This window comes from Scatophagus argus, chromosome 10 (assembly GCF_020382885.2).
Source record: "Scatophagus argus isolate fScaArg1 chromosome 10, fScaArg1.pri, whole genome shotgun sequence".
Taxonomy (NCBI): domain Eukaryota; kingdom Metazoa; phylum Chordata; class Actinopteri; family Scatophagidae; genus Scatophagus; species Scatophagus argus.
Window position 1 is genome coordinate 13,191,289 of NC_058502.1, and position 22,209 is coordinate 13,213,497.

Here is a 22,209-nt window from a genome sequence, read left to right on the forward strand (position 1 = left end):
TATTGGAATTCAGTTTGTTTTGGAGTGCAAGGGGTCTGCTGGGAGCAGTGCTGGTTGTACAGTCTCACAGCAGGGGGGAGGGGAGGAAGGACCTGCACTAACACTCCTTCACACACTTGGGGTGCAGCAGCCTTCCACTGAACGAGCTGCCCAGTGCTGCCAGAGTTTCAGGCAGGGGGTGGGAGTCGTTCTATTGCAGAGAGGATAGTTTGGCAATCATCCTTCTCTCTCCCACCACCTGCACTGGGTCAAGGGGGCACCCTAGGATGGAGCTGGCCTTCCTAATGTCCCATCTTCTCCTGTCTGCACTAGAGATGCTGCTGCCCCAGCAGACCACTCCGTAGAGTATGGTCTTATCACACTGCCTTACCTTGTCAAACTATGTGCTGATTTGTCAAGTCTGACCCAATCTGTTTCGAGTAGTGTGACTGGTTTAGTGTACAGACTCCCACTACATCTCCCTACACTTGTGTTTTGAGTTTTATTCATTTGTCACAAAACAGACAAGCACACAATAATAAAAAACATAAAGATGAATTTGACCGATCACATTTTTTTCCCCCACATTTTCTTCCGAATATAGTGATAATGTCTTTATAATGATTTTTTTTGATTTTAGTTAGACATAATACATGCTGTGGGCCCTTAATCATTACAGGCCAGCACGAAACTGACGATGGATGTGACGTAGTTCTGACACGTTCTTCCTTGAATGCCTGCTATTGGCTGAATCCTTGGTTGATGACGGGCTCCTGTTGGTAGACATGATTGTAGTCTTATCCTTTAACACTGTAACGGTTTTTCCAAGATAACTTTTTAAACTTCTACTATTAATTATAGAAAGTGTCCCAACAAAGAAATACATGCATACAATAAATCGTGTCACACAATAGGCTGCTATTCTAGAAAAAAAAAAACATTTAAGTCTAAGGGTAAACCCACTAGTTCTGGGTACGTTTGTTATGTAGTGCAGATGACCCCGCAAGTTCCTGTTGCACCCAGCGAAAAAAGAGTCATAAAAATGACACAATACATAAACCTTGATTTATTTCAAATTTTAACTTCCTCAGTTATAAGACTGGATGGTATTTATCGTTTAAAAGTGGGAGGTCTTATCTTTTCATAAAGGTTGTCACCAACGACAGAGCTATGGCGGAACGGACGGATCAACTAAACGAGTGTCCACACGCTCCGACAGGGTTTCTCTTCCTGGGTTAGCTGAAAGCGTCATCGTTTACCCGCGTTTGTTGAACAACCCACTTTGTTTGGCGGGATTGAGCTAAGAATAAGCTGTTCCATCATCTAATCGGTAATATAACGAAATTTTAATCATTTAAGTGTTATTCCAGTACTTGTCGTACGCCGTGTGATGAGTTGCTGAGGTTGTTTTTGGTAGTTTATCATATGTTAGCTAGCATCTCGGGGTGTGTGTTGTTGACGTACCATACTGCAGTTGGTTTTATGGAGAAGAAAGAAGATAACACGTAATATGTCAGAGCTGCTGGAGCCTCACTAATCTTCATAACGCCAGTCAGTGGGCTCACAGTTGCTTTGCCAAATCTTGTATCCTTGCTGGGCTCAATTTCATAATAGACCTCACAGAGTTTAATGAAGGAAGTTTTCCAGTCAAGCTACTGCAGATAAAAAAACATGTTTTGACAGGTTGAAATGGTATTCTTCATGAATATTTTATTTCATACATGTTATACATTGTACATAATCTATAGCAACTGGCTTATGGTGATTTGTGGTGTGTGGACAAATTTGTAGTATGGTTTGTTGTTAGTGAAGATGACATATCCGCTGCCCATGTTATCGTGGAAAATAAGGTAAGTAGGGAGAGCCACTTCTTAAATGGACTCAAAGTTTGTAGGAGAGGTCATTTTTGTTTGTTCAAATATTTTTTAAACCCGGTCATATGCTATTTGTCAGTAGAAGCACGTTGTCTAACAAGTCACAATTCTCCAGTATACAATATATAGACAAATGTATCCAGACACATCTTTTTATGGGACTGTTTATCACCAATGAAGACATGGCTGGATGAGTTTGATGTGAAAGGACTTGACTGGCCCACACAGAGTCCCGACCTCAACCTTGTCCAACACCTTAGGAACGAACTGGAGCCAGGCCTTTTCATCCAACATCAGTGTCTGACCTCACAAACGCTCTACTGCATAAATGCGCAAAAATTACCCCAGAAACACTCCAAAATCTTGTGCAAAACTTTCCCAGAAGAGTGGAAGCTCTGATGTCCCAATACTTTTGTCTGTATAGAGTATACATTATTTTATCCAATCCAAACATCCTGGCAAGATAGCTGGCACCATTATAAACAGAAATAAAGCACAGTACATTGGAGAAGGAGGAAAAATGGTGCAATTTGTGCTCACCCTAGTCTGTACCTCACTGTGTGTCATACTCAAGCTTAAAAATTGTTGTTGCATCAAATATGTCAGCATGGTCACTACTGGTGTCCAGTTATCTGGTTGTGCCTTACTATACATGATTGAATACATTCTTGTTTTCCCTTATTAACAGGAACTATGCAGTTTTCTGGCAGAAGAAAGAAGCTGAATAGTAACCTTCAGACGGAGCTCTATGGGCACGCTCTGCAGTTCTATGGACAGCCTCCTCTTGAGAACATCTCTCTCAGTGAATTTGAGTTATTTGCTGTGGACAGACTGAAGTGTAAGACCGTGGCCTGATGCCAGCTGCAAACAGTGTCTGCTGTGCTGTTGTCAAATACATTGTTGACATGGTGAAAAGGAAATCACATTTACAATGTTGTTTTTAATTCCTCTACAGTATTGAAGACCATTGAGAATTTGGGAGTGAGCTATGTCAAACTGTCCGAGCAGTACACAAAGAAACTGGACAATGAGTTTAAAAACCTGAGTTTTCCTTACAGGCCAGAAGCTGTGAGTATATTTAGTGTGACATGTATCACACTTTTCTGGTTTAATGGTAGATGTGATGTGATTTTATATGATGGTCGGACTGCTTAAGATCAGAGAGGCAAACAGGCGGTCACGGCACCAATATGGAGTAAAAACCCACATCTTGACCATCCATCAAAGGATGCATTACATCCTGTTGGAATGAATTAATAGCCATCATAAAATTAATTAACAATAACATTTTGTTGTAGGAGAAAGATTGAAATTGCAGCTGACATTGTCAGATGTTACAAACCAGGTTAAAAAAATTCTTTACCGCAATATTGTGTTTTAATGGTAAAAATGGAGACATGCAAAAGTTATTTTATATTTTCCACTCCTACCCTAACACCCAGAGTCACAAAATGCATTTTGATTTTGCATTACTACTAAAATTATTCTCAACAACACAAAGAAGTTATGAAGATTTAAATCACTGCACCTCTTCTAACCTATCAAGGATGACAGAAAACTTCCGAATGAAAGTGAATACGAGAAGCGGAGAAAGGACCATATCTCCCACTTCATCCTCAGACTTGCCTACTGCCAAACGTAAGACTGTAGTTTCAATAGAATATTTGTTGACAAATTAAAAAAGAATTAAGACGTTGGTGTAATTCAAATGCAAATGAATACATTTTTATGTCCAATGATGTCTTAAAGGGAGGACCTTAGACGGTGGTTTATACAACAGGAAGTTGATCTTTTCCGCTTTCGCTTCAGTAACCTGAGTGGAAAACAAAAGCTTGAATTTCTACACAGAAATAATCTGCAGTATGACACAGTAAGTTTTTCTTAATTGAAAATTTTGAACGCATTTTTTCTATTTCCACATAGATAAACACTCTTATATAGATATACTTTCTTCGTTAGCAGAGGCTTACTTACCCACAGCAAATTTTACAGTTTTAAATTAACTCTGATAGAGTGAGTTCTAACACTATGCTGTTGTTTATTTTGTCCCAATCTTTGCACAGTTAATTTAACACTTTGTAAAGTGTTACTAATACAACTCAGATCCAGTGTTAAAATAATTCTACCCAGAGTGAAAATGAACTCTGTGTAACACTAGAGATAGAAATCCATGAGGGTGTGTTAGGGGAGGTGTGGTTTCATAACTCTGTGGGAGTTGAGTACCAAGCACCAGTGACACCAACTCTCTTACACAGCTGAGTTAAATCAACTTTTAACAGTGTTATTTCAACTCTATGTTTTAACTGTTTTGCTTAACACTGGAAAATGAGCTTTATGAACCTTTGTCCACTGATGACAGCCTTAGTCATTGTAGGATATTTCACAAATGTGACTGACCAAGAAGCAAGCAGATTTGCATGTATTTTTGGAAATGAAAATCTGAAAAAATGAAAATGGGTGGGACTGCAAGGTTACATTTGAAACTGATGTCTCATCAGAGTGCTGAGTGTGTAGTGAGACCACAAGCCAATAGGCTGTCTCCGTTTGGAGCTTGTGTTGAATTGTATTTTCACTAGATGGAGCTGTTTGATCACTGTAACAGGACCAATGAATTTTAAGGTTTCCTTGAGTGGTGATTTAAACATTTGAGTGTTTTCTTTTTCAGAGATGACAAATGTACGTAAATACTGTATTTCACACACTATCCTAATCATATGTACGTATTACAGTTTCTCTTTTAGTTCAGAGAGTGCCTTTAGTCCCACCTAAATAAAGCACCGTGGCAAGTTTTCATAGTTCATCAACACATAATGTGGTGCATTCATTTGATAAATGAGCTTTGGTTTCTTTGCGCCTCAACTTTTAATGTATTAACACTGATGCAGTGCTACCTTTACAGCTCCTCATTGAAAGCCATCTTTCTCCTCAATAACTTTTCAGATTAGTGTCAAGGAGAAAAAGTCTCTTCTGGATAAACTTATCAACTCCAGTTACGCCGTCAGTGGAATCACGGTGGAGGATCAGGACTTCTACAAAGTGAGTTACTCACCTCTCCATCGAGACACCAAGAATGTTAAATGCTAATGCTTTCATAAAATGGATTTTTCTCTTTATGCGATATTATTCTGTAATTTTTATTCCTTCATATTCCACTCACATAGTGAATGAAGCAGGTCATCGAGGCACATTATTATTAATGTAATGTTTTGTCTTCTGAACGTCACTATATTAATAAAATGACATTCTGACTAGATATAAAATGTTTTAAGGTTAAAATCGCCCTCACCACTGTAATTATCTTCAGACTGATTATTCCACTGAGTACCAAAAGCTGTTTTTCCTCATGAGCCCATGAATAGGGTTTATTTTACAGTTTTGTGATGATCTGAGTTGTTATCAGGAGTTCTGCACTGTGGATTTTCATATTAAAGGGGGCACTCCATCTGTTTTACACATGAGGGTTAAAGTTAGTTGCAGTTGAAGAGTATTAAATTTACTGGATACTGAACAGGACATTGAATTTCATATTTTAAACAAAAGGCTGTGTCACTAACAGGAGGTGTCGAGTCTCATGTTTAAAATATGGGAAATGTAAGCTCCAGGGATGGACTTCTCATGATCGATATCGATGAGATAGCTGATAATTTCACATTTTTGTAAAAAAAAAGTTTGTAACCTCCAGTTTATGCACCTCTGAGGGTAAAACACGCCAAGATATAGTGTCTCTGAAACTGTAAATACAAAAAAATGTCCACACTGACATGTTTGGCTCTATGCTGGGTTGGTCAAGTGCAGCAGTTCGTTGATGTGACAACAGCGAGCTGCGCTTCTCCCTCTTCTCATCTCACAAACCAACTTTAAAGGCGCATGCCACCCCCCTGCTGCATCGGAGTGTGTAGATGCTGTGTTTGTTAAGTCTGTAAAGCAGTTTGGCATGGTGTTATTGGTTCCATTTATCAGCTGTCATTTCATTACCGACAGATAACGGATAATATCGATTTTTCCTTTATAATATTTTATTAGTGCGATATATGTTGTGCATCCTTAGTAAGATCCAGTGAGTTTAGGTACTAAAATGAAAAGTATCTCAGTCTCCAATACTTCAGTTTTGAACCCTCTTGTCTCTTATGAGTCCCACCTCTGTGGGCATGCAACACTAAATTGCTGGAGTACCCCTTTAAGGTCATTACAAACTAATCTATTACAGATTATATACAGGTTGGATTTGGAGTTAATATAACTGGGGGCCTGTTCAGAAGTGTCTGCATGTAACAACTCAGATCACACACTTTGCAATCTTCCACAATGACTCACAGTGTAACATAAGAATTTACAGAAAAACTTAAATCCCTAAACGCTATAAAGCCATACATTTGGACTTTAGTAACGTTCGACTGGTATTAGACTATTTAACGCCCACTACCTCATTATGTCATCCGTACTTTAAAATCCTAACCTGGTCAAGAGTCCCAGTCAAGCAGGGCAGTGAATAGTCTCTCAGTAAAACATTTATTACATTGCCGTAAAACATTGATTTGTCGGCTTAATTCTCTCATGCCGTCAGGGTTAATGATTTGTCAGATAGAGAAAGATCATCTTATGATATGAAAATAAATGAGGAAATATTGGTTGATGAATGTTGCCGAATTACTAAATGTTCACATAGTGGATGAATCTCTGAAATCAGTATGAATGGAGAGGCTGCACAGTAATTGGTTGATTGTCAGATCATCGTGATAGCCTTTCACAGATGAATAGATTTAGGCTTACTGTTTATCTGTTCGGAGGAGGAAAGGGGGGCAAGTCATGGCCTGCTATTTGACATTAAATTTACATTTTAGCTTTTTTGCTGGCAGCCTCTTTGAGAGACTTAATTGAACATCACTGCTATAAGCAGAAATCCCTGGATCGCACTCACCATGTGCATGAATGGAGTATTAACTTCTATATCTTTTGCATTGTTTAAAACATCTGTTTCCTGCAACTTTTATTTTAAAGGTTCCTTTTCAAGATGCATTGGATCTAGTGCGAACTCGGAAGGTGTACCTCAAAGCAGGCTACGTGTACATCCCTCAGCAGGACATCGTTACCATTGTGCTCAACGATTTCCGCACTAGGCTATCTAAAGCTCTTGCAGTAAGTGTTTGCAACTTTTCACCACTTTGGGATTGAAGAAGAGGAGGAATTTGTATTTGACAGGCATGTTTTATTGATTACTGTCAAGATGTTTAGAGATTTTCAACAAGTATAACAAAAATGCCCTGAGATAATTACCTTACTTTAACCTTACTTTTAAATCAGTATTATCCTACAATATAACGCAATCCAATCTACAACCAATCTTTCCTAAGTACCATACCTAAGTTTAATCAACTTTACTGACTCACTCCAATGTTTTGCATTATATTTTACAAGAGTATCTGCACAGCAAAACTCTCAGATTTTCCAGCGTTAAGCAAAACTGTTAAAACATAACACTGTTAAAATAACACTGTTAAAAGTTGATTTACCTCAGCTGTGTAAGAGAGGTGGTGTCATTGGGTGGTGCTTGGTACTCAACTCCCACAGAGTTATGAAACCACACCTCCCCTAACACATCCTTATGGATTTCTATCTCAGAGTTCATTTTCACTCTGAGTAGATTTATTTTAACACTGGATCTGAGTTGTATTAGTAACACTTTACAAAGTGTTAAATTAACTGTGCAAAGATTGGGACAAAATAAACACCAGCATAGTGTCAGAACTCACTCTCTCAGAGTTACTTTAACATTGTAAAATTTGCTGTGTGTTATGTCCACTTCTAGTCCATGTAGATTATATAAGTAAAATTTGTTTTGTGTGTGACTGGTTCCATTAGGCAAATGATTAAATTGCAGCCATGGGTGATGCCTACAGTGCCCCGAGGGAAGCTGGAGAAATGCAGGGTACAAATGAGGGGAATAAGCATGCACACATGACACGAGATGTCTGCAGGGAGGAGGGTGCTTGTTGTCTCTCCGGGCATGTATTTTTTTATTGTGGAAGAGAGGCCCATGAGGACGCATTATCAGCATGCTTGTACATTGCATTGAATGCCCTGAGGGACATGAAACATGATGTTTTGGGAACCAGAGGCATTCTGTATAATATATGTGAGGAGACAACCATGGTTCAGTTACATCATGGTGAAGGTTACAGACTTGGGAGAAGCCACAAGCCTTCTCAACAGCAATCGGCAGTGGAAATAAATGATTTATGAATAGACTTGTTCTATTAATGAGGTGCAAGAGATCTACGCTGTACAACAGAGATGATGAAATATGCCATTATTGTAAAGATGTGCGAATCGTTACTGCTCTGACTTGAATCTCAGCCTTTCCCACATAAGACTTGGGTCTCATGTACACATACATGTATGTCATGTACTATGTCAAAAACGACACCAGATGCAGTGCCTTTGCAACATAGCTGTAGTCTCCTTTGGAACTGTCAGCTTATTGCTTTGTACATTTTTGTTCTGTGGTTTTGTTATGTCATTTGCTCGTTATATTTAACTGAGTAGCTACTTTCAGTCAGTGCATATCCAGATAATGTCTGTGTTAATGACAAAGAATTGGGCTTCGTTTAGCCTGTAAAATTTAATGTGCCTATTGACAAACTGGAGCACTCTTCTAAAACTCACTGCTGGGAAATTCATATATGCTTGATTACCATACTTACAAAACTGATTTTCCGAGAATAGTTTTAATGGCCGTACTGACCTCAGTATGTATGCAGAGTAACTCGGCCACCAAATATTGACTTGCTGCACTTGTGAGCTTTTTATTTCTCAGAAATAAGTTAATTCTTCAAGCACATTTTAATGATTATATTTCACACTTTGTTGAGTATAGAAGTTAGGCGTACAATGACTCTACTACACTGTCTGTTGAATCCATTGTGTATTGTTCTTGGTGTAGTATAGAAAGTCATTGCTTCTGTACTTCTTTTGGTCAACCTGATTAACTTTAAACTGAACACATGTCCTCACATGTGACACAGCAAGACCTTCTTTTCCAGATTAGAGAAGGAGAAACAAATAAAACAAATCAACTTGGTCCGGTTCTGCCATTTTCCCTTTTCCTGGTAATTATCCGGACCACTAACTGTTGGAATGAAATAATGTTCCAAAACTAGCTTCCATGTAAGCGTGCCATTGTGACTGTTTCTGTGTTACTATAATGATTATTCTCCTCCACTGGGGACAAGGAGGGGACATAGCAGAAATGTGTCGTTAAAAAGGCATGAAATTGGAAGCTGCTTCTCCATATGACTCCAGTTATTGGTAGGATGTTCGTTTCGACAGGAAATAGAAATATTGTGTATTGGGTTGTTTTTGTGCATGTGTAAGGCAGACCTTGAAATGGCCTGCTTGCTGCTGACTGGAATAGTGCTTATAAAGCATTTAGATTAAGTAAAGCTTTTTGTTGGGAAAGGATGTTCACATATCTGCTATTTTTGCTCTTAATTAAAAAAAGAAGAAAAAAAATCAGACTCTGAAAAAAGTTCACATTTTGTTCAGCCTGAGACAGGGTGTGAAGAACAAACGACAGGTTGAGATTCTTTACTTAAGCAAAATACTAATACCACACTCTGAAAATGCTTTGTTACAAGTAAAAGTCTGAACTGAAAATGTTAATCAAGCAAAAGTATTCAAATGTAATCAGGAAAATGTACTTCGAGTATGAAAAGTAAAAGTGCTTGATGCAAAAAATGTTCCCTGTGACCTGTTCCCTGTATCAATACATTATTATTATTTCTACTCATGGATTAGTGTCAAAGCAGATTTTATTTTCTTGCTGACATTTTACATCCAATTGCAGTAATTATGTTAACAAATAAATCAGACAGCGCGCAGGGAATTGATGATGTCTGTACAGTTGTAGTCTTGACTGGTCTTGAAGTAAAACCACGAGTCCTCTTTGTCTGACACAGAGACACGATCGAATAAAAATGTGGTCGATTCTAAGACGAGGCTGAGACCTCCAAAAGGTCCAAAGTGTCTAGACTGAGACCCATCTTGATTTTGTTTGTTTTGTTTTGTTTCATGAAATACTGACTAATCATCTAAAATCAGTAGTTGTAGTTAAAGGAATTTTAATGGTTAAAGAATCTTTAACCATTTTTTTGATCAATTTGAATTGGGAGATTTTGAAAAACCTTTTCAGTGTTTTGGAGTCTTAATTAAGGGATTGTGTATGTACTTCCTTAGGTTATTTGTACGATTTCTTTTTAAAATGAACTCAAAATGAACTTTATTAAAAGCTGTGGCCTTTTATTTTATGTATTATTCTGTGTAGTACTTAATGTTTGCATCACTTAACCTGCAGCATGAGCACGTTCCAGGCTTTTGACCAACACTATTTACCATTACTCATGCAATGTCCATCTCTTCTGCAGCTGACAGCCCGCTCGTTACCAGCAGTGCATTCTGATGAACGGCTCCAGCCGCTCCTTAACCACCTCAGGTAAGCAGTGGGATTAATAACTTTGCTGCCACTTTGCCAGGACTCTGTTGAAAAAGAGATTTAGCAGGATTGATCTTTGGAACCAGAGAACACTGGAGGCTTCTGGCTGGTCTGAGTAAAGGCAATCTTTCCTCATAGACAAGTCCAGATGTTGCGTGAACTTGCAGCGCCTGGCTATGCATGTATTCCCTTTGTTACTCTGTCTTGAAGTGATTAGGACTATGCAACCTGTGCTTTGTTGCTAATGGTCTGTATTGGTGGGAAATATTTATTTTGAGTGGTGGGTGCCTTTTTTTTCCCAGACTGATTTATAATGGTCTTAAGTTCTGTACAATGATGCTTTTTTATGGTTAAAATAATAGATTAAACATAGCTCAGTATGCAACTTAAACAAGTCAAGTAGCCCAAGTATTTGAAATTTGCAGCTAACTTGTGTTGCTAAGGCGTCACCTCCTGTAGATGTCTTGATGTAAAAACCTTGTCATCACTGAACTTTAATGTAAATTGGCAGCAGTGCACAAGTTAGCATTGAAAAGTGGCTTAATATCACCAGACTTGACAGCAAAGGAGAGCAGCTCAGACCACGCTGAGGGTGTTTATCTTATTTAAGATAAAAGTAAGAAGATGAATACATGGGTGGAAGTCATGTCGCCTGATTGTTGTTGGAGATTAGTGGGCAGGTTGTTGAGATTAGTGGGCAGATCAGTAATCTCTATAGTAAAGGAGACAACACAATATGAAACTTAAGGGGTTGCCAGAATCATTGTTCTAAAAATCCACCAACAGTAGCTTAAAATTCTGTTTGGCAAAGTATTGACTACATTCAAGTCTTTTTTGGTTGAAAATAAGGAGGAAACATATCTTTGAAAATATAATCAGTTTTCATGCCAGTCCTGATTGCTTCTAAAATTGTATTAAAATTACTAAAGAAATTTAGTCTTATTTGTCACAATCCTGATATTTTTCTTGTTTTTTTGTTTTTTTAATTTTAGTCACGCCTATGTGGGGCAGGATTACAGCATTCAGAAGAATGTGGGGAAAATCTCCTTGGAACAAATTGATTCAGTAAGTTGGATTGACCATCTTCTTGAAATGTCAAGTTCAAGGTGCCATTTCGCTTTAGGATAAGTTGTGTAAAAGGGGAAAATTTAGGTTTGTCTAGCAATTCTGTGGCTAGAGCTAAGAATGTATTGAAAATGTGTGCAGTACCCCTTAAATTTTAATCAGTAGGATTAATATGAAAGGAAAATACAGAATTAAAGATAGAAAAATTAAGACTTAAAATAGATATTTACAGGTGCAAATAGAGTAGTCCACATCTGCATGTTGGTCATCAGTTGTTGTCTATCTCCAGCTTTCAGGAAAGTCATTCCCACTCTGTATGAGGCAGCTCCATCAGGCCCTGAGAGAGAACCACCATCTTCGCCACGGTGGCCGTATGCAGTATGGCCTCTTCCTCAAAGGCATCGGCATCTCTCTAGAGCAAGCGCTGCAGTTCTGGAGGTCAGAATTCGTAAGAGGCAAAGTGGATGCAGACAAGGTGATGTTGACAACATGAATGCTATGCATTCATTATGCATTTTTTATATATAAATCCATCCCGGTTTTAAAAACAAATGAATGACTAAACGTTGCAACTTTTCACTTCTTAATTTCCTGTTAAAAGTTGATGTGGGCTGGCTTGTTCCACTGAATGCCTCGCCGGCAGTTTTGGCAACATTAGGGCACGGTTAGGAATTAGAAAATGTCAGCTGTTGATGTGTTTCACTGCTTGCAGGTACTACTGGTAGGATGAGGTGGCTGGTTTGGGCGAAGGGGGGGTGCTGTCTCAGCCAGTAGTGATTACAAGAAAATGCCAAATTTTATACAAATAATACACGGTCACGGCATGTGAGTCTGCTTCCCAGCTAGCTAGAAGCACTTGACTGGTAGTCAACTTGGCTAAATTAAATTTGCAAAGTTAACTTCAAGTAATCTCAACAAATTCTGTCCATCCAAAATTGACACCCAGTGCAGTAGTCTGGCATGTGCAGTCTAGTGCATGTGGTGTGGGCCTTGATCCCTGATCTGTGTTATGCTTTAATAATGATTTGTAGTAGTAGAGCACCTGGCTGGCAAATCATTCCAGGTCACTCCTGCTCTCTTTCCAGGCTGTGGACATGTATTGCGTCAGCCAGACAAAGTGTCCAGGCATGTTGTGGGAATATCTTGAGGCTCTGTTTCATGCTGGTGCCACAGTTTTAGCAGTAATGAGAGGGCACATCAAAGAATTCAGAATCTGATGCACAAAGATGTACAGAGTCCTTCATGATTTCAGCAGTTTGAAAATCAGATGCTTGGAAGGTTTTTCACATCTCTTTGTGAGTGCAAACAAACAACTTTGTAGAAAGTGAGTGGGTGGAGGGGTATACTAACAGGTAAAGAAATTTCCGGTGAATAGAAACAAAGATAGGAATTTGATATTGTCACTATATTGAAGGCTGGGATAAATTCTACAGACAACTAAGAAGGTTGCGTTGCTAATCTGAGATGAAATTGAACAAAAATATCAGTACTTTGTGTAGTTCTTTCAAAGAGTATCTCAAGGAGATTGGATCGAGCGCAACTGGACACTGGTTGTGTGACGATACGTTCTTTCAGAGAGTGTTTTTTGTCAGATTATCAAGTAATTAAGTAAACAGTTTTCTGAATATTTAATTCCATGAGAAAAAAGTAATTTCAATTGAATCAGTTGAAGATTTCCTATCATTTTTCGTGTTGTTACAAAACACAATAGCAGAATAAGCAGCTTTGTCACAGACACTTGTTAAAGCTGTTTTTTGACTAATAAAGCAGTGTCCTGGCCTGGTGTGCGATATAGGCCCTCAGTAAGAACGTCGTGCCAACTACAGTACCCTGGATTCATGTTGTAGCCCCCTTTGGTGCCTCATTTCTGATGCGGTATGGTTCCCATGTACGGACTCCCGGAGAAAGCGTGATGGGCTGTGTACAAAGCCCAGCACTTGCTCCACAGCATAATGGTGCTGACCACATCGCAGCTCTCACAATGATGTATGTGTTAAGGCAGCGGCTGCACTTTGTGGCAGGCTGCACAAAGCCTGCTCATTAGTATGCGACAGGCACGTAGAAAAAGATGGGAGGCAGTGATGCCGAAAGGAAGGCCTGGAGGAAGAGGCAATGTAATATTAGACTAGAGGGAGAGAGGGAATATTGATGAAATCGACTTGATCTATCCATTTTTCTTGCCACGGAGGCTGGCCTATTCATTTGGTAGAGTGTATATTTGTACCACACTCTTTCTGCCGTGGGGCAGGGCTGCTTTTGAACTGCTTGTTCTACAGATGTTAACTTCAGGTTAATTAATTTCCACTAACTGACAACATTTTTCACTTTTATAGGTTTGGTTTCCTCTGGGGTCTTTTCCAACAATTAAAAGATTCATTAGACAGTACTTTATGCTAACTGTTCTTGAAGTTTGGCTACTAATGTACACTATGTTATTTTTTTTTATCACAGATTTTTTCATTACATTTGAAAGAAGCCTCATACTCCTCCTGTGCTACCATGTGTAGAAATATACAGTATTCTGAATCAGATTTTTTTTCCTGCAGAGATCCAAGAATGACTATCTTGTGATAGTTTATTTTTTTGTTCCTTTTTTTCCTTTGAGAAAGTCATTAAGGTACAAGACAGCAACATCCCACTAGATAGTAAGGTCATTGTTTCATTAGGATCTTGGAGTTTCTGGGGCTGTAATAAAAAACATATATATCTTCTGTTATTAACAGAATGTTATTCTGTTATTATCCTAATCGCTAAATAAACAGGATACCGGGCAATAAATCATTATCTCATAAAAATGAATGAAAAGAGAAAAACCAAGAAAATAGCCCACCTGTCATTTGCTTTCATTGAGAAATTCACACCAAGACCAGGTGGACACATACCTCAACATGTATGGCCACTGTTGTATGGCTGGCTTTAGTGTCTCATTCAGTACTTGTCTTGGTTTTAAATCTTTTAACAGTCTTGTAAATGAAGTATTTGGTCGGGCTTTTGTCATGTTTTTTCACAGCAGACATTTTATTTTAACCAGTTGGACAAGTACAAGTGTGTCTACATAACAAGATAAAAACATGGCTTTGTTCAATTCAGCTGTCCCAGTAAGCCATGACAGTGTGACCCAGCTTTCACAATGTCAGGACCCTAAAACTGAAGCAACTATGTGGAATTAATCGTTAATTGCGCACCTCTCCTCAATGTTGCTTTGTAATTATGTAACAACAAGTACAACTTAACCATCCATTGTTTATACCGCATATCTGTCAGGGTGGGGGCTGGAGCCTATCGCAGCTGACTACGGGCAAGAGTCCAAGGTTCACCTTGGACTCAGTTACAGGGCTGAGACACAAAGACAGACGACACATGGACGCACTCACACCCAGGGGAAATGTAGAGTAGCCAGTTAACATAATGTGCATGTTTTTGGGGATTGTGGGAGGAAGCTGGAGTACCTGGAGAAAACCCACCCAGATACAACTTATAAAACAAAGAAAACTTAATAGATTTTTTTTTTCTTTTACTGGCTGTGATGCACAGTGCAGCTTTTACGAGTTTGCAGTGGACTTGTGACGGTGCCTTAGGGACTTTGCGGTTCTAATTCGTCTTTATTGCCTTTTAGCTTAAAAATCAACTTGTGCATTGTGTGCAAATGACCTTTTTAAAAAAAAAAAAAAAAAAAAAAGATTTACTTTCTGCAACATCAAACTGGTGTGTGCTTACAGTATTCTATAGGCCTTCGCTTTTTATTGTTTTATAGGTTCTGAAAAGGCCTGTAGTGCAGATAAAAAGGAAAGTATTTTAATGGTATTACATACAAGAGGAACTGGAGCTACAGGCATATCAGTCACTGTGGACTGAGCCTAAGAAGCCATGCCAAGTTAACACACATACACGCACACACACACACACACACACACACACACGTACGTAATCCCTTTGATTGTGTCCTATTTCTCTGTCTCCACTGCCGCAGGTTTTAGTGAATGTGTCCTAGAGTGTTGGGGGATGTTAGTGATGTAGCCCTATGAGCCAAGCTGTGCACTGGAAGAGCTGCGACTCTGCTCCTTTAATGCATCTTTTGTGCTTGTGTTTAGACTCTGATTTTCTGAATTCCCTCAGTTTGGAGGTCAGCTCCATTAGAGTATATCCAGGATTATCTGAAGTGTAGGCTGAAGTGTAGGAACATAGCTGGTGATTAAAAGAAACGGTGAAAATAACATATTTAGAGGACTTGCATTCAGTATGAGTAAATAAATAGGACAAGTTGAGAAGAAAGTGCAGGCTGTATTCCACAGCTGACTGCAGAAAGGAGTCCAAATACTGTTTTTGAGGACAATGTCTTCAGAAAATGACGAGTCTGAAGCAGCTCTTTCTAATCTGTTGCTATATGTCAGAGTCTTTTTTTTGATCGTTGAGCTTTCGAGCTGTGGTTAATCCCTGCATTAAAGGAAGAACTAGTTCATAATATGTTGTTCTTGTGATGTTGTATCTTTATCTGTACATATATACATATATATTATATATACATATCAGATTTCCAAGTCCTTCTTTTGGTGTCTTTTTTTTTTTTTTCGTAGTTATTTCACATTTTACATATTAAACACACTTCAGCGTTAGTGAACTTCCAAGATTCGTTTTAATAGAGTAGGGGGGCGTCTTAAATCAGTAAGTGGCTTCTTGAAGTTCTACATAATTAATATTTGATTTATTATACTTAAAGAAGATTTTATGGATTTTTATATTGCTACTGCAGCTTGTCACATTAACAAGTTCAAGGGTTTTATTGCTACATTAATGTGTTATGATGGGTGCAGTCATGGTGATTGTGTTCTGCCACTGTTGAGCACACTGTGGCTATTTTACTGTTTGATTTTTAGAGGCAGGGTCCCTGTAATTCATTTTTTATGGTTGCACATAAGCACTGTACATATAAAAGGGGTTCACTGTGAAGATTGTGTAGAATGACCCCCATCAAAAAGAATGAAGCATTCTCCTGTACAGAAGATGGTGTGAAGTCTTGCACTTTAAAGTTTATTGACACGGTTCGCTTGTGTCCTTGACTTTGTTATGCTTTTTGAGAGATCATTTCAAGATTCTCCCAGATATTAAATCGGGGGGCTCATGTAGTTTGATTGAATTCAGTTCTTGCTGCATTGTGGTCATAGATACACTTTATAAGATTAGGCAGGACCTAGTTTTGTGTGACCGTGAATGCAGCCTGTTTGTCAGTAATAACTTGGAGATGTAGTGTAAATCAAAAAAGATCCAGAGAAAATCTACTCAAATTAAGAATTTGGATACTCAACTTTAAATACAATGCAGATTGTACAAGTGATGACAATCTTAATCATCGATTAACCTTATTGACTTAACCTCAGTTGCTTAGTCTCTGCAGAAGAATGGCCACAACTGCATATTCCATTTTTTTGTTCTCTCTCTCTTTCTATCTTTGCAATTTTTGTTTGTTTGTTTTACCTCACTGGACCTCGAACAGTGAATTAAATTGGGGGCTCCAAATACACACATACAGACTTTTTGTAATTGTAACTAACTATAACTGACTGCTTGTTTTAGCTTTATTAAAGCCCATATCAGCATTGATCTTATACATGTCTGTAAACATTTAAAAAAGAGTTGTTGATTAATTTTCCACTGAACAACAAAATTGCTACATTTCCAGATAGTAGTGGTGGGCACATTGTGCTGAATATACACTATATTTGGATTTCCTACATTTACTCTTTTAATTAAAATATAATCTTCACCTTGTATCAAAGTGCTCTGCAGAACAAGGGGCAGAAGCAATGAGAGGGAAAGATGCTCATATCACCGTATCCATAATTCAGCTATCTCGAGTGTGGCGACACCTCTACAGCAGGTTCTCTCTAATAGCTCTATATTTCATTGAGGAAAACACCCTGTCAAAACTGACATGATGTATGACAATGTCTCTTTTCACCCCAACCTTGTCCCTCTTACACTCTCATCCTCACTAATGCCTTCTCTTCCGCTCTCCCCTCTTCTCTCTGTAGTTTGACAAAGCATATGCCTACAGCATTCGCCACATGTTTGGCAAAGAAGGCAAGCGAACAGACTACACCCCCTACAGTTGCATGAAGGTGATTTTATCAAATCCACCCAGCCAAGGCGACCATCATGGTGAGTTGACGGCTGTTGGAAGAAGCCATTACCCATGTGATAATCCACTCAGCTGTCATTATCAGGCTTTACAGTGAAAATACTTGGCTTGGAAACAGGGACACATCTGACTGTGGATAGTGTCATTACCAAAACCATTTTCACATGCTGATTTCTGTTCCTTTAGTGAAACAAGCAATGTGCTGTCGTGATTGTTTATTGCTCTAGCCATTTGTTTTAACTCATCTTCTTTTTGCGTTCGTAGGGTGCCCTTTCCGACACAGCGACCCAGAACTGCTGAAGCAGAAGCTTCAGGTTTACAAGGTGTCTCCCAATGGAATCAGTCAGGTGGGCGCCGTTGGTCTCGCATATGGTCAGACAGCCCTCCAGCCACCATTATCTGCTCCCCTGATCTCATGAAACTCTGCAAAACTAAATTGATTTTGTCAATGGGTTTATACAGTCTGTTGCAAGCAATAATCTAATTCAGAAAATGGAAAATGGAGGGACTCACCAGGCCCTCAGTGGCTGAGAGCAGTTGGTCCAATAAGTTGAATCTTGATAACATTTCATCTACAGTATAGAAATACAGAAGTTGAAATTAGTGGCAGCACAGTCTTGGCACTGGACACTGCAGGACAGATGGCAGACACCAACCTGTGACTGACTTCTTAAGAAGAACAAACATTGAAACAAAGAGACATTGCGCTGACATTAGTTTTTGTCATACAAAATACAGCCTAGCAAGATTAATAGTCTGCTGAGGCTGTACGCAGCATCTGTTCTTTGAGCTAAATGCTAATGTCAACATTGCTAATGTGCTGATGTAGTGTGATAGTGTGTACATCAGATATTTGGTCCTCAACCAGTTATTATTATTGGGCACATTTAAAAATGACCTTATGATGGTGATGTTAGATGAAATGTTATTGGCTTACCAAATTATGTCATGGCAGTCCTTGTAATTTGTTCAAATATTTCTCTTGAAAACACAAATGTCAACATCATAGCGATGTCAATGGAAATTGTATTTCACAGGATAAGTGATGAAACCTCAGGATCACCAAAGTGATTAACATTCATCCACAAGTGCCTGTACAAAATGTGATAGAAACCAATGTAGACCCTGGCGTCAAAGTCATGATGATTTGCTTTACTGTTGCTTTCACAGGATCACCTACACCATCTTCCCACAAGTCATTTCTATAAAACATAAAATGTAAAGATATTTACGGTTGTGATATTATGATCACATGTCTAGCCGATGCCCAGCATGTTGTTTTTCTCCACAAACATCCCAGAGTACAGCAGACAAATGGGAAGTTGTAATACTTGCCCTTTTACGTGAGAGAAAATAGAATTAAGACTCATTGCACTGCTTGTGTTTGCCCTTTAGTCTTGTGTTTGCATTTTTTTTGCCAAAAATTGCAAATGTTCCTGGTGTTCCGTTAAAACTGCAATATCTGGCGGTGACTACAAACAGCTCATCACTGATCTAATAGCAGCCCCAGTTTTAAGCTAGCTTGTGGCAGTCTCACGCTGGAGGCAGCCTTCAGGAATATGAGGAATAATGAAGGAGCCAAACACAGGCAGATTCCTTACAGTCTTTTTCTCTTTGTGAATGCTGAAGACCTTGAATGTATTTTTCAGTAGGTCAGTCAGCTTGAGTGTACAGTTGTGCTAACGCTGCGGTGGTTTTTAGAACAAAAATGTGAGAGCGCTAATGTGACTCCACGGAAACCCAGGCTTTAAAATAACTGCTCACATCCTCACTTTTCAACTTTACAGAGCTTCAGAAAACTGAAAAGACAAAAAAAATCCCCCAGGAAATCCAAAAATTGAGATGTACCAGAAGACTTGCAGGTGTAATAATTGCCAGCAGTTGTTCTACAGAGAGTTTACTCAGGGCATGAATATTTAAATTAGTCCAAATAAGCCTGTGATCTGTTTTCATTATGTTTGCAAAGATTTTTTGAAGGATGTTTTCACTGCTGTCATTATGATTTATGAAGAATGTTTGTGGGGGTAGTTGACCGAACGACAGTTAAACAATTTTGAATATAACACAAAGTCTTGACAATATCCTCTGTAAATGTACTGTGTCAGCACTCAGGGTGTAACAGTTCAACAGTGTTGGATAATATACAAATTTAAGTCTAATGTGGTGGAACTTCACTTTTTCTGCAGATCCTGGAGCTGGTTAAAGGAATGCACTACCAGCTGGCATGCCAGAAGTACTTTGAGCTGACACATAATGTAAGTGCAGATTTAATTTTAAAGGGGGGTGTGACTGGGGCTACCTGTGTTAGAGGCGAGGCGGAGTAGGCGCTTACATCTCATTAATGAGCGACCCAGAACTGTCATCACCTCTATCATTAGCTGGCTGTCATAACCACTTAATTTTTTATAGGTTTATAATAGCATTTATTCTATTTTGTCCCCTGTGGATACTTATTTAATCTGTTTTAGTTTGGATGTTTGGGTACTTGAGTCATCATCCCTTTCAGTCATACTCAAGGTCCTTGTTTTCAAGAGATGCAAAAAGCAGTGATTGGGGGTGGGGAGGCGTCTTAAACTCGCAGCATTTGCTTGTGACAGCGGATACACTCAGCTGGGTTTGGCACACAGTTTAGGTGTTTGATCAGGTTCATAAACACTCAAGGTCTGGACTTGTCAGTTGTTGAGGTCACTCCGCAACACTTCAAACCACCTGGGACAACATTATTTTGAAAACCATAAGCAGGCGTTGTTGCAACACAGTTTCAGTAAGATCAACTGCAGATTCTACATGCTATCAAATACACTGAATAACTCATCCACGTGAAGCTTAAGTAAGTAATATTTCTCCTGACCGATGCCAATAAGACAACCGATGTTTTCACATTTTTGTATTTCAAAAAGAAGTTACCACCTTCTATGTATCACCACGTGTAGAGGCTGTGCTTTTTAAGTCCATGAAAGCAATTTGACCACAGTGATTTAGATTAGAATGTTTATACAGCTGCAACCCTGGGCTACTTGGCTCGCTGGTTGTTAATGAAAAAATGCTGGATTGCTTGTGTTGTCGTCATTAACTGTATATTCATTTAGTCCATGCAAAGAACTGATGGAACAAAAACCTGAAATGGTTGCAGTCATGTGTAAAATGAATTGACGTGCTTTACAGGACAACTTGTACACACTGAATTCACATTCTTGTGAAGCTACTAGCGGATGAAAGCAAAAATCTAATAGAAGGTTGTTGTGTTGAAGAGTGCAAGTGTTCAATCTTAGCTCAAGCAGGAGAAATGGTATTTTTCAGAAGCCCTTTCAAATGATTTTCTTCACTCTAGTGATTCAACAGGTGGAAATGGCTAAGTGAAATGTCTCCTTACTGGTCTTAATTTAGCACTTGGAAGACACTGATTCTGTTGTGTACAAATCTGTCATGGTAAATTAAAACATTTAGTCCTTCATTATGAAAGGGTGTGAAAACATCAATCGCAGTTAAATAAATTTAAAAACGATGCAAAAGGTCACAGAAAGAGCACGTGGGAAAGCTCAAACTTCATTTGTTAATCGATTCATAGGTTTTTACTCACCATGAGTGATTTTGACATTTTCTTTGTTGAAAGGGCATTTCGTCTCTTCACTGTGCTCTGATGGAATAGTTAGCCGGTGACTTAGCTCGCCGATTTATCAGTGAAAACCTGCTGACGTCATTATGGTTGATAAATTTGTGAAATGTAAGCCATTCCATTTGATCCCAGTGAAGCGTTTGTTGTAACATCTTATCACTGAATCAGTTTGTTACCAATCTGCCAGTGAAAACTAAGACTCTTACTTCCTCATGTCCTTCCTCTCCTGTGTTTTCTTTCTTTTCTTTTTCTTGAGCAGATAGAGGACACCAATTTCTCACTCAATCACCCCAACCAATACTTTATAGAGAGCCAGAAGGCTTTGGGTGGAGGCAAGGACATAAAGCGAGAGATGGATACCCCGCAGAGGTCGCAGGATAACGCAGCCACCAGAGGATCCAGTGCAGCTCGAGTGGCGGCAGCGAATGCCTCGCAGGATTTGGCTGAGATGACGGAGGGACTGGATTCATTCTTTCAGGATGCCTGATTTTATTTTTGTTTTTATACCTTTCAAAATAAATGTTTGTTTCTGTTTTCCACAAAGATTCTGGGGTTTGAGGTTCTCCATATTCTGATTTGAGTAATCTGTATCTGTTATATGATAAGTAATTTCTTCATAATTTAACATAGCAGACTGTGAGTTAACCTTGACAGGATATTATTCAACACTCAACAGCAGACTAAAGTTGAGTTTTTCTGCTTTCAGATTTCACATTCACCTTGTTCACTTGTCGGTGACACAGCATCGTTAATGTTGCTTTTTAACCTGTGTGTTAAAAGTAGTCCCACAGTTCGTTTTCTTTCTCTGTTATCACTGTTGTCTGAACTCAGATTGTTTATAGCCAGTCTCAGTGCACAGTGTTTTGGCAGGGACGTGGTTTTGGGGGTGATGACTAGAACATTTCCCAGCTGTCTCAAAAACAATGTCATTGTATTTGCTGGCAGGAGTATGGATGAATGGTGGCAGGAGGATGGATGAAAATAAACAATTTCCACAGTTGTATTATGCTGTCTTGGATTATTGCCTCATAGTGTACAATGCAATTTATCC

The 22,209-nt window shown here is 38.9% G+C and overlaps 1 protein-coding gene across 1 annotated transcript; it reads left to right on the forward strand.

Moving 5' to 3' along the window:
* The first annotated feature begins 1,150 nt into the window (after positions 1-1,150).
* On the forward strand, positions 1,151-22,161 carry prim2 (DNA primase subunit 2). The gene is made up of 14 exons (XM_046402471.1): positions 1,151-1,309; positions 2,542-2,691; positions 2,809-2,921; positions 3,400-3,491; positions 3,603-3,723; positions 4,794-4,889; positions 6,852-6,989; positions 10,274-10,341; positions 11,334-11,406; positions 11,696-11,881; positions 17,436-17,562; positions 17,807-17,889; positions 19,729-19,797; positions 21,418-22,161. The coding sequence occupies exons 2-14, from the start codon at positions 2,547-2,549 to the stop codon at positions 21,643-21,645; spliced, it is 1,539 nt and encodes a 512-aa protein (XP_046258427.1). The 5' UTR covers positions 1,151-1,309; positions 2,542-2,546; the 3' UTR covers positions 21,646-22,161.
* The last annotated feature ends 48 nt before the right edge of the window (positions 22,162-22,209 follow it).

Bases quoted from the DNA above. Each gene is read 5' to 3' on its own strand.
- prim2 (XM_046402471.1), top strand. From the start codon at position 2,547: ATGCAGTTTTCTGGCAGAAGAAAGAAGCTGAATAGTAACCTTCAGACG. The intron at 4,890-6,851 runs GTGAGTTACTCA...TTTATTTTAAAG, and splicing joins AGGATCAGGACTTCTACAAA to GTTCCTTTTCAAGATGCATT. The intron at 10,342-11,333 runs GTAAGCAGTGGG...TTTTAATTTTAG, and splicing joins CCGCTCCTTAACCACCTCAG to TCACGCCTATGTGGGGCAGG.